The following is a 12311-nucleotide window of genomic DNA, read 5'->3' as shown; positions in this document are numbered from 1 at the left end:
GCAAATTAAGACAGAGTGCATTTGCATCTATTTACTGTAGATGATAAAAAAAAATAGACCGTCGTGATGGATTGAAGCACATTCTGTAACAAGCACATCTGAGTGATTGTGTGCCGCCTCAGCACAAGAGTTAATTGGCAAGCTTTAGATTGCGGGACACACATCACACGTGTGGCCGTGGTGTGCCAGTTGAGCCAGAGGGGCTGGTGCTTCCTGGCAGCAATAAATACAAAACACAAATGCCAGCATGCGACACGGGGCCCCACAACACACACTCAGGGTTGTACAGTGTGTATGCATGTGTCTGTGTGTGTGTGTGTGTGTGAAAGAGATGCAAGACGGGATGTTATAAATGACTATGCTGTGGCCTGCGAAGCTACAGTCTGTATCCACAGTCTTTCAAGTGCCTCTTTAGATGAATTCAATCAAAACAATTACAGAGGCTTGACAGCTACTCTGCAGATAATTAGCATGGGTAAATGCCAAATATTATTGGTCCCACACTGTTCAAATTATTCCCATTGCTGCCACTGTTGTAGAGGATGAGGTGCAGCGTTGTCCCTCCACAAAGACACTGAAGCAAACACAGATTTAAACGGACTACACAGACCCCAATTTAATGCGCTGTCAAAAAAAATTATAAAAGAAGCAGGCTGACAATTTAGTTTATGTTTCAAAAAGATGCTCAGGGTGCAAATACCTTGAATGATTGCCAAACATGCCTACCTTAGTGCTACTTCCATTAGCAGAAAACCTTATCAGCATTCATTTAATCCAAGTAAATATGTGACTGTTTTCTGGTGTTTCATTCTTAGGCGAGAAGTGCTTTCAGTGCCAGCTACCCTTTTAGTTCAAGAGCAGGTACAGTTTTTTTTTCTCCGACATTGAGTGGGCATGAGGTAATTATGTTTCCCTCTTCTGTACACTATCCAAAATCTACTATAAATATATCCCACAGTACATGCATATGCTGAATGCATTTATGATCCTGTACAAAATCTAATTTAGAATGCAAAAATTCTGTTTTTTGGCCTACATTTTTGTGACAGTGAGCTCACTGCTAGAATGTAAAAGCCCTGAAATGCATAATTGCGCATGGAGGATAAGCAGTAAGGCGAAATACAAAGGAAAATACAAAATAGCACAAAACGCATTTAGCAATTGTAGTCCATACAACCTGCACGAGCCAAACCTTGACATCTGTGTTGTGGTTTTAATGGACACTCACTCATACTTAGATGCAACTGCTGTCAAAAGGTTTGAGTGAAGTGAAAAATAATGACGCTGTACTATTAATAATATCATGAACAGGCAAAGAAGGCATCAGTGTCACAACGTATTATTTTTGTTCTGTTAGCTCTGAAATGGTTGCTAAAATTGTTCTTTAATTTTGTCTTGTTTTATGTAATTAGCACTTTTTCTGCCACATGCCCTCATTGTCAGTTCATGTTGTCATAGCCCTGCTGTGATATCTCCTCTCTGCCCTGCTGCTGGCTGGTTAGATGCCCAGAACTGATTGAATTGAGCTAAATCACAAGTTTTTCAGATGGCATTCAGAGTAAAAAAAAGAAAGATAAAAAGACTTCTTGTGCATAAAGGAGGAAACATCGCACCCACATAAAACACTTTGCATTGGCAAAGTTCTGATGTCTGAAACATTGACACTAGAATAAAGCTAAGAGAATAATTACATGTTTGCAAGGGTAAGTTTTATGTTTTTTTTTTTTGTTTGTTTTTTTTACCAAAACTCCTTTTGTAGCCATTAAAAACAAGTTCCTGCATTCCCAGCACACTGTTGCTCCTTCAAGAGGAATTATTTCAGTCCTGTAGCACCAACACAGGACTGATGCCCAGATTTAGCCAGTGACTGCTACTGTAGGCGAAGGCAGCAGTGTTTGAAAGACTGGGGACAGTGCTGGCTGTGTGATTTGGCTTTACTCATTGTGGGTCATGGGTGCTGGCCCCCTGCCAGGCAAAACAAAACCTAATCCCATCCGCCGGTAAAGCCAGGCCTCCCCTATCTAATCCCATGCTTAGTAGCCTAGTTGTGTGAAGTGCTCACACTGCAGTCCCTCCGTGTATTTCTCCACTGGGTTGGAAAAAGATGCTACTGGTAGGGATGAGCCATCCAGCTCTCTTCATGGGACTTCATAATACACACACGGCCAATGCTTAAAAAAAAAAGTGATGTGATCACAAAATAACCAATGACAGGACTCAGATAGTCAAACAGACCAGTAACCCAGCTTGCATGTATTTACTCTCAGCTGATGATCACAGAAGGCTGCGTTACCTGCGGCAACATTTCTCAGCTTCATTGCCACAGTCTGTGAATATTAAAGCAGCAGCTTTCTACCTCTGATCATCTGCACCTGTGCCCAATTATCCTTAAGTAATTGCCTCACCCAGGTAGCAGCTCTTCCTGTAATGGAATTTGGAAAGGTAATGTGGCGTCCTCTGGGTATGACTGGAGACTGGAGGGCTTCATGTGCGCGGCGAAACACAACAGTGTGATATAGGGTGCGACTTCTCAACTCACAATGCCTACAATCAAGATTCACTAGAGTGTTCAATGTGGAAACAAATGCAGAAATGTAAAAGCTTTAAGCCTGGTTGTGTCTTACCTCAGTCTCCACTCACTGGCTATTTTCAAAGATTATCAGATGATTAGGTGCATGAAGAAAGGGATGATTAGATAAGGACAATACTGAAAGGACCACTGAATGAGGGACATGAGGTCACAGGACAAAAAAGAAAGGAATAGGAGAGAATAGGAAAAGCACTAAAAGTAAAAGACAAACGTAGTGAAGCACGTTGTTGACTCTGAGTAATTCTAGCTAATCACAGCTTTGCTAGCTGTAAGTAATGCATGCAAGTAATTCTCTGTTTCAGACATGCTTTGTTTGCAAAGAATCAAAGCGGTTTGATATAAACACATATCATTTCCAAGTAGGTACACTGCCAGCTCAACGTGTTTTCATCCAGCAACCCCTTTTGTTGCACAAATACTCTTTCAAGGGCTGTGAGCCCAGACAATGCCAACTGTCCTACACCGTCAACCATAGCATTAGTAAATACAGATACTCATTAACACCACTCACTGCAGGCTCAGAATTATTCTGAACACTTATGTCTACAGCTAGTCGGCAAAGTGTTGCCAGATCGGCTGCACCGCTGGTGGGAGCTTACAATCACTCACCCCTCTGAAGTTGCTCATAGCCTGGAAGTAGACAAGGTAGCTTTTGCGTGGGTCCAAAGGGCTGTTCCAGTAGCCGTTGTAAGTGTGATTGTCGCCCACAGTGAAGGGACTGGCCTCCGGGAGGCTGCTGGGTGGCAGCTCAGCTGTGTAGTAGTGTGGCGTGCCCCGGGCCTGAGCCTCACCATGGGACATGGGCAGTGGGAAACAGTCCTGAAGCCCCAGCTCCCTCTTTACTTTCTTCCCTGTCTCCTCTTCAACCACCACCTGGTACGTACTGGACACAGGGTGAATGTGCACCTTTAATAAGCAATGTTTGGTAACAAAATGAGATGCAATATATACATTTGAGATGACTTCCTCACCTGACAGGTGCCCCTCTGCCTTGGGCGGGGCGCAGCAGGACAGTAATTGTGCTCTCTGTCTCACTAAGGGGGGACGGCATGTCTCCGTAATCAAAAGTGGGAGCTGAGGACACATGAAAAAACACCTACAGTACATCTCAAAAATAATTGAGGCACATGCACACACACCATCACACACATTGCCTTACCCAGTTCTCATTTAGGCCACTTAAACACAGCCCCTTGATGTCTCATGAAACTGGCAAACCTAACATCCATCTCTTTCTCTGCATAAAGTGCTAAAATACCCAATACCTCATGTCCTCATTTTCAGCACACTGTATGAATTCCCCGTATAGTTGTCTTGGATACAAGTCCAATTAAAAGTCATGGGAGTGAGGCCAAATTGAATGGGCTTTTCATTTGAAAGGATTTGGCTAAAGTCGTGCTCCTCCCTGGTGATGTGCCAGCACATTTCTCTTTAATATTAGTTGTCAATTAGTGAGGGGAAGGAGAGCAAACTATTCACAAGGAATCAATGATTATCATATTAAAAAGCTGGTTTTCCAATGCCGCAGCAGAAAGGAGCTGGCATCATTACGGAAAACTGAATGTGCATTTGTTGACATTAAAGATCTGTTGTGGTTTATAGGACTAAAAGAGGGTTTGACGCCTGCTGTCAGACAGAGTCTGTTTGACGGATGATCGTGCACCAGCCACGTCGGCACATACGTCTGAATGTATGTGCATGTGTGTGTGTGCGTGCGAATGAGGAGACGTGTGTAGCTGGATAGTCTGTGGTGGGTATTGCTTAAAGATGCTGACAGTAGTAGCTGCTGAAGGTGTTCAGTGTTTGCTAGCTGTCAGTGCAGATTTGAGAGACGCTCAGTGTAAGTGAATGTTCTGCACCGTGGGCCAGTGGAGGAGGTTGAGGATGATCTGCAAAGACTTTTGGACTCCATCTGCGGTCTGGCTTTGTGCCAGCGTTCTGCCTGACATACAGCCAGTAAGCAGTGATTGTGCACTAAATCTATAATTAAACAAACCTGGCCTCTCAGTGAAGAGATAGGGGCAGAAGGAATGAGTAAATGTGCGAGCCAGACAGGGTGGGAGTGGCTGCGTTGTGCGTTCCTAAGAGGTGTAATCCCATCCCTTAACAAGCACAAATGCATCATTAAAAGGAAATAGAAACACTGAGGCTGGTTTTCTATCACCAGTAATAAGCTCTGAGACTCTCGGAGGTGACATTCTGGTCCCAAGAATGTGCTGCATCTTTCTTTATACATAACACACAGCAGTGTCCTCTCTGTGGTGTTTCTCTGCTTCCTACGAGTTAATTTATGTCTTGAGGACTGCGAGATGACAGTGTGTCACTGGTTTGGAGAGGCAATGGAAAATAGCTCTTACACTCTGGGATCAGTAGTTTTGCCTCGGTGAGAGAAGAAAGATGCTGAGGTCAAAAGACAGAAAATCCAGATCCTTATTATAGCACACAGTGGGTGAAGTCTAGTATTGTACCTGCACGTTGCCTCAGTGATAGGCAGTGATGGCACAGGCAGCATCCTCGGCATGGAGACGTTGCCTGTTTGCATTTCTATTTTACAGTTTTTCACGGTAGCTTTCACACTCCCTCCCAAGCACGGATCCCCAGTGAGTCAGTGGTGCTAATACCTGAGATGTTAGTGGTGATTTCAGTGAGGGCGGTCTGGCCAAAGCCCTTAGCTGTGCGGGCTCGAACGGAGATTAGGTAAGTCGTTCCAGGATGGAGGTTGGAGAACATGTGGTAGGTCTCGTTCTTCAGTTTGGACACAGTTCTTCGAGGTCCTGGGACATTGATGCCTGGATCGGATGATTCAATGCTCTGGTAACTAATCTGTTGAAAAAAACAAAAAACAAGATGGTCTCAGGGTAACATAAAAGTGGAGTCACCTTAGCACTGATTTTATGCATATGTTATTGTAGCTGCTAACAAACTTCAACTTCTAATTCATTTCAGAGTTTCATACTGATCAGCAGAGGTCATTAGCTGAGTAATGGCTCTGTCATAAGGAGTAATTGTAACATTTGATTGATACGATTCACTTAACTCAGAGATGAATTTGCTTCTCTAGATCAATGTACTAATTGCTCTTGTGGGTTTATAGTTTTAGATGAGAATGGCTTGATTGGCGCTGGAGCTATTCAGTCATTCAAGCAGCCTGGAGTTTGCTTCTTTTTTTCACAAGTATTGTGAGCTGTAAATGACTTTCTCTGTAAGTAATGCATTTTTCCTAAGGCCATGGACTGAGGACACCACAAGGTAAAAAGTGTACAAACGAGCTTAAATCAATAGCACTAAGTGTTTATGAGTTCAATTGACTCTGATCAACACTCAAAAGTTGCTGTGCATAAGTGTCCTTTAAAAGTGAAATCTTTCATAAAGTTTTTCCTCAAGAGGTGATTTGCTTCGCCTGCATGGTGCTCTCACGATAATTTCCACTTACACTCTTTGAAATAGTGGAGAGCGAAATGAGATGACCTTACTGCAATCAGACAAGGGTGAGCATAGTAGGATGCACATCGTAGGTGGAAGGGATCCACTCCACTGAAGGACTGAACACACGCTCACTACGTACTGTATATGCTCATATGCGTGCATGCCACACACACTGAAGATGCCACTCAAGGGCTTTGCTGGTCATCATAACAGCTTAATTCCTGCACATGTGTCCTTAGCAGTCAGTGATTTACTAATTTTTAACAGAGGGCAAGTAAGTATATCATCAGTACAGTATAGACTTAAGTATTATTGTAGATCCAAGACGAAAGTGACAGAAAGGACTCAGAGAAGAAGGTGTTATTACAAATTGTTACTTCAGCACCAGGGACAGCGCCATAGATTTATCAATACACAGCACAGTTAGGCTACTGAGATTTCAGAGCCATGGGCTGTGTTTGCGTGGGAAAGTTCCTAACGGAGTGCTTTGACCCGGAAGTATCTAAGTGGCAGCCATGATAAGACTTGTTTGAATTTTCTAAATGCTGAGGAAAGGTGCTTCATTGCTTCCTTTCTTATCTCCTTAAGCACAGGATACACAGGACCATCCTTTACTAAAGGAGATAATGCAGGCCCACAATCCCTTGCAGCCTGGATGTGGGTGAGAGATTTGATCCATGACCGGTTCATCATAGTTTATAATAAATAATGCAGGGCAGTGAGGATACAGATGTTTCATAGAGGAGACGGGCAAAGTTGGATCTATTGATCTGTTTGTCACTGTTAACAGAGACTTCAGCCTGCAATGCACTTCATAAGCTACACTGATAAACCACAGTACTGTTGAGGAAGTTTTTAGATCATGTCAACATGTCTGTCCATATTCTCACGCTCCCTCTCTCTCCCATGTCCATGTAAGCTCGCACTCACTCTCTCTCTCTCTCTCTCTCTCTCTCTCTCTCTGTCCATACCCTACATGGAATGCACAGACAGCCCAACATTAACAATATCTGCTGTTACATAATGACGTTGCCAAGTGAAAATGCAGTTCGATTCTCTGAGCACAGCGTTTGTCTTTTCCTAAGTGCTTATGAATTCTCCTGCACATGGTTCCTTGACCTCGATGGAAAACATCACGAGGTCAAGGAAAGATGTGCAGGAGAATTCATATGGACTTTGGCAAAGACACGTGACCTAATTTTTTTGAGTATTCTGTGGTCGGGGCTGAGATTATAACTTGCACAAACCTCATTCAGATAAAGGATCAGTCAGTCAGGCAGACTACACAAACATATTCAAATAGACAACCCCTCTGCCTCTGCACTCTCTGCTACCAGGGGATGGAAAGGGGGGATGGGAGGTTAACAAGGGGGATGCATTTTGGTGATTTTGCTAACAAGGGGGATGGCATCCCCCCTCAATAGACTCTTGTTTCTTACTGTGATGAAGATATAATTATGAGCCATCCAGTGACTAAACATGGACAGACCTCTGTGTTTCCTCTACAAAGACAGACATTAAAGATCGCTAATGGTGCACAGATCAACGAGGAGGGCTTGCAGGACAGGATGGTGGTCGATGGGCTCAGGCAGAGTTGTCAATGGTTTAATCTCAGAAAAATGAAGAGGATTTCTTCAGCTCTGTGTACAGCTTTCTCTGCCGACCAAGGGAGATCAACACACTACAGTGTAAAAAATCCTGTGCAGCCTCCACTTTATATGTCAAACCCACAAATCCTATTTTATAATATCCTTGAGGCGACACTGTAAGAGAGGCCAAGGAACGAAGGCTAGAGGATAGGTAGGCAGCCCTACTGATGGCTTAACACAGATTTAGGGTATACAGTAAGTCCAAAATCATTATCCTGCTGGATGGGAGGCATACAGCACTACAGATGCATGTGACTTATCCATTCATGACGCAGAGCTCTATGGCACAAGACCAGCGTTATGTGCTAGGCTATGTGCACAAGGTCAGGAGAGCGAATCCACTGCTATTTTTGTTCTGACAGGCACAGCAACCCATGTACTAAAGGGCTGGGTGAAGAAGAAAATAATTTGGAGCAGAGTAGTTTGGTGATTAAGCACATATCTGTACTGTGCCAATTGCAGAGGCTTTTGAAGAAGACAGCTTACCAAATAGAGAGGAAAGTATTTTTGCACTCAGCATAAAAACACCAAAGGAGTAGGCAAATTTCAGTTTGAAGAAAAAGCTAAGATTTTTGCATTGTTGTTTAGATATCACCTTTTGTGCAGCCATGAATATCATAAGTGTTACTGGATGTCATGAATTCATACAGTATGTGCTGCAGAGTATTAAAATTAGTGACACAAAGTGATAAAATCAGCGCACTGTTCCTACAGCTGCTGAAAACCTAAAGTACTGACCACAAGAACCGTTTAGTAGCTGTTCTCGAGCTACCTGTCATAGCACACATCTTCCTCAGCAGATGGCGTTTGCCCAGTTGTCATGGAAGTGCAGATGTTTTAATTTCAACTTTTCTGTCCACTTAATGGACTGAAAAATAGAAATAGAGGCACGTCAGGCCTCTCACGTTCTGAATTTCTGCACATTTGAAGCAGTGTGCATGGGCAAGTCTGCATCTGTGTCTTTACAGCCTTTTCAAACACAAAACACAAAAGTCTAAAACGGTGTGTAAAAGGTGTGTTTATCTGCTCTAACCTAAGCTGGAAAGCTAGTGCTAGTGCATGTCTGGCTAGCCTACTATCAACAACAGTACCTTAACCCAGCATTTCTCCCAAGCATGGGAACTAAAGGGAAATGGTAGCATTAGCTCGCTTAAAAAGAAGAAGGTCATGACAGCACACTTCCAAGGCCAGTCCTGGGTGCTCCTGGATGCTAGAGTTTAGGCTAACAGCTGTACTAATGGATATGTGGAAATTCACACTCCAGTAACTCCAGCCAAAATCCTTATTCAAGACAGGGCTAGCGGTTAGTGCTCATCCTAAAAGCCTTCTCTTTTACAACATAAGCGAAATCTGCTGTTTAAAGCACAAATGTAAAAGTAAAAGTGTGCAAGCTAAGCTAACAATTACGCTAACAGTGCTAGCTGGGCTCACCTCATATTGTGTAATAAGGCCATTGGGCTCAACGGGCTCCTCCCACTTCAGGAAGATCATGTCATCCAGCGGGGTGAAGGTGAGTGACTCTGGTGCTATGCCTCCGGGAACTGTAAGAAATTGTCAGAACAAACATTTGTCGGGGAAATTGAAGCACTAATCATACAGTGAGCCTCTCCTGTCAATATCACAGAAATGAATGTCACAGTGGCTCAGAAGTCTGCACCACACGAGACAGCCAGACAGCATCAGATAAGGACACAGTTCATCTATGAACTTCATCAATTATGTAACCACAACACAGTCCAGAGAAAAAATATAAGAACGATATTATAATTTCATATGAATCTTCAGTCAAAGTTGAAGTGTATTGATGAATATGTCAGAGCGTTGCTGCTAAGCTTGTTTCTGAATGGTAGTGAGTGGACTGAACATTCAATATTAGACTGTGTTAACAGTTTTTTGGACCATTTGGTTGCAGCCCAAGTCCCCATGGTCTGTGTGAGCGCTGTACAGAGAAAAACTGTTATGTGAGATTCAGGCCTGAGGCTAAAGCAAGAACCAAACAGCTGAGTCGACTGTTATTTTTGAATTGAGTTAGTCTGGAGGACAGAGTTGCTTATTAAGGCTTTTGGAAAAAGCATTCATAATTGACGTGTACTGTATGGATATATGCATATATTTATCTTCTAACACTTCAGGAAAAAAAGCCCTTTCTCTTGCTTTCTGACTCTCTCTTGATCTCTTTTTATCGTTCTCTATGCATATATCTTTCTGAAAAATGGTGTTTGTTTTGATGTTTTCACGGCAGAACTGATTTCTCCCTCAGCCGCCATGCAGACGATATGCTACAGCACAAAAGAATAATAGGAGATAAGAAATAAGCACAAAATCCTATCTAGAGTTCCCAGAGTCTCAGATATATTGTTTTCTCTTTTATGTTATTTTCATCTGAAAATGAAAAGGATCTTTTGTAATGCTGATTCAGCACGGGTCAGATGGTCACCCACTCTGTATTAATGTGGTAGGGGAAAACAGAGGAGCTGTATAAGTGTTAGAAGTGTTAATGTTGAAATATCAAGCAAATTCACCACATTTGGACCAAAACTTACTGACACATGGATTTGTACATGTGGTGTGCATGAATACCTAAAAACCTCAAAAACTGCAGAGCATCAGTTAAATTTTACAGTGAAGTTCTGGTTCCGGGTAGTCTCAGGTCTGGATAGTCTCCCCATTTGAGATATTCTGGTACATTTTAGATGCTACACTCCTCATAAACAGCCATCTATAGCGAGCCATGTGATCATAATTTAAGATATGACAGTGATATTCTCGGGTCTCTCTGAATAAGAAATGCAATGCATATGAAGCTGGATGTCACTTTGTCTTTTCAAACAATAAAACTTGTTCTGCCAGCAGTTCGTACATACACCACACTCTAGACACACATTGTAAAATACTAGATAATTTAGTTAATTCGACGAACAGTAAAATTATTTTCCAAAAACAAGACAAAAGGCAACAGCAAATAGCAATCAGTAAGTCGTAAAGATGGTGTGTAAGCGCCCTCAGTTACTAGTTTATTAGGTACACCCTGCTCACATTAATGCAGTCTAATCTGACAGTCCTGCAATAAATTCTCCCTTCATCAAGGCTATAACATTCAGTTTTTATTGAAACTGTTTCAGAAAGGTGACAATTAAAATTTATGGCCAATTTGGAGGATGCAGTTCTTTTGATGCTGTTAAATTGTATTCGACTGCGTTATGTGTTTCTGTTATTTTGTCCACCACATTCATATCAATGAATGTATGCTAATCGACAGAAACACCTCTCTGTATAATACAATACAGTTCAACAGCACCACAGACTGCATCCCACACAGGTTTAATCAACACCTCTCGGAAACGATTTCAACAAAGACTGAACATCTTTATTGTTCACACCTTTAATGACGGTAAAATTCATTAATGTGTTAGACTGCATTTGGTCGGTGCACTGAACAAAGTGGCAAATGTATCTTAATATTCAGGTGGTGATCTATCTCAAAATGCATACCATTTTGAGATGGCACTTTTCAGCTTTTCTGTCCTGTTTCCATGCTATCTTTTCTTAACCTCCTCTCGAGACTTACTGTCCTCCTCGGTCTGGAAGGTGACCTCTCTGCCCTCTTTCTTCCCCTCTGGGTTGGCCAGTGACAGACGGACATGGATGCCGTGGTAGGGTGGCAGATCACGCAGCGTGAAGCGTGAGGCGTTGTGTTCCACTGCCAGGCACTCGCGCACAGTGGTGTTGTGGCCGCCGCCGCCTCCCGCCGTGGTGTAGCGGTAGCAGAGGGACACTGAATAGGTGTGGCAGCGTGTCAGGTTGAACGCCAGATTCTCCCACTGCAGGGACAACTGCCTGGACTGGATATCTGTGGCTGTGAGGCCCCGCAGTGCACGCATGGGCTCTGGGAGGGAGGAAGAAAGATTGAAGGAGAAAATTGAGGAATAAAGAAAGCAAAGATGCGATGAAAACAAAGAGCAATGTCACTAGAGATGTCCCGAAGGCACAATACTGATTTTCAGAAAATGAACACACAGGTAACTTAGTTTCATTGTGAAATATTTGATTTCAGACAGAGCAACCAGCAAATGACGGTGATGTCCCGGGACTACCGGCAGCAGCAGTGGAAAGCAATGAAGTACATTTACTCAAGCACTATACTAAAGTACAATTTTGACATACTTTTACTTTACTTGAGTATTTCAATTGTATGTTACTTTATACTCCATTACATTACAGAGGTAAATACTGTACTTTTTATTCAACTGCATTTATTTCACACACTTAATTACTTGTGAAAAAACTACACATCCAGGATGCTGTGCTATACCACATGGAAGTCAATTTTAGATGCTTTGTATAACTGGCTCCACAACATTAACATGATCGTACATATTTATGCATTTGCTAGTGAGAAAAAGAGAATAATATAATATGCTGTAATAACACTATGAAAGTAGCCATTCTGCATAGCAAGGACTTTTACTTTTGATATTTCAAGTACATTTTGCTGATAATACTTTTGTACTTTTACTTAAAAAAAAGATATGAGTACTTCCTCCACCACTGCCTGGCAGTTTTTCCATTTCTTCCCCTCCTACATGCCGCCATATTGCCCCACTGCAACATGGAGGTCAACATTTTGCTGCCAGCACAACACACCC

At 42.5% G+C, this 12311-nt stretch overlaps 1 protein-coding gene across 2 annotated transcripts in view; it reads right to left on the bottom strand.

The window, feature by feature from the left end:
* The window catches only part of ptprub (protein tyrosine phosphatase receptor type Ub), a 151873-nt gene that overhangs the window by 36540 nt on the left and 103022 nt on the right, over positions 1-12311 (bottom strand). For both annotated transcript variants that reach the window (XM_041943280.1, XM_041943281.1), the window contains exons 8-12: positions 11234-11551; positions 9097-9206; positions 5212-5413; positions 3562-3664; positions 3200-3473 (exon numbers count right to left, since the gene is read on the bottom strand). In XM_041943280.1, coding sequence (XP_041799214.1) covers positions 3200-3473; positions 3562-3664; positions 5212-5413; positions 9097-9206; positions 11234-11551 — 1007 coding nt within the window. The remainder of the gene's footprint in view (positions 1-3199; positions 3474-3561; positions 3665-5211; positions 5414-9096; positions 9207-11233; positions 11552-12311) is intronic.

Source organism: Chelmon rostratus, chromosome 8 (genome assembly GCF_017976325.1).
Source record: "Chelmon rostratus isolate fCheRos1 chromosome 8, fCheRos1.pri, whole genome shotgun sequence".
NCBI classification, from domain to species: Eukaryota; Metazoa; Chordata; class Actinopteri; order Chaetodontiformes; family Chaetodontidae; genus Chelmon; species Chelmon rostratus.
Note: the sequence above shows the minus strand (reverse complement) of the source record. Positions and strands in the feature narration are given on the sequence as shown.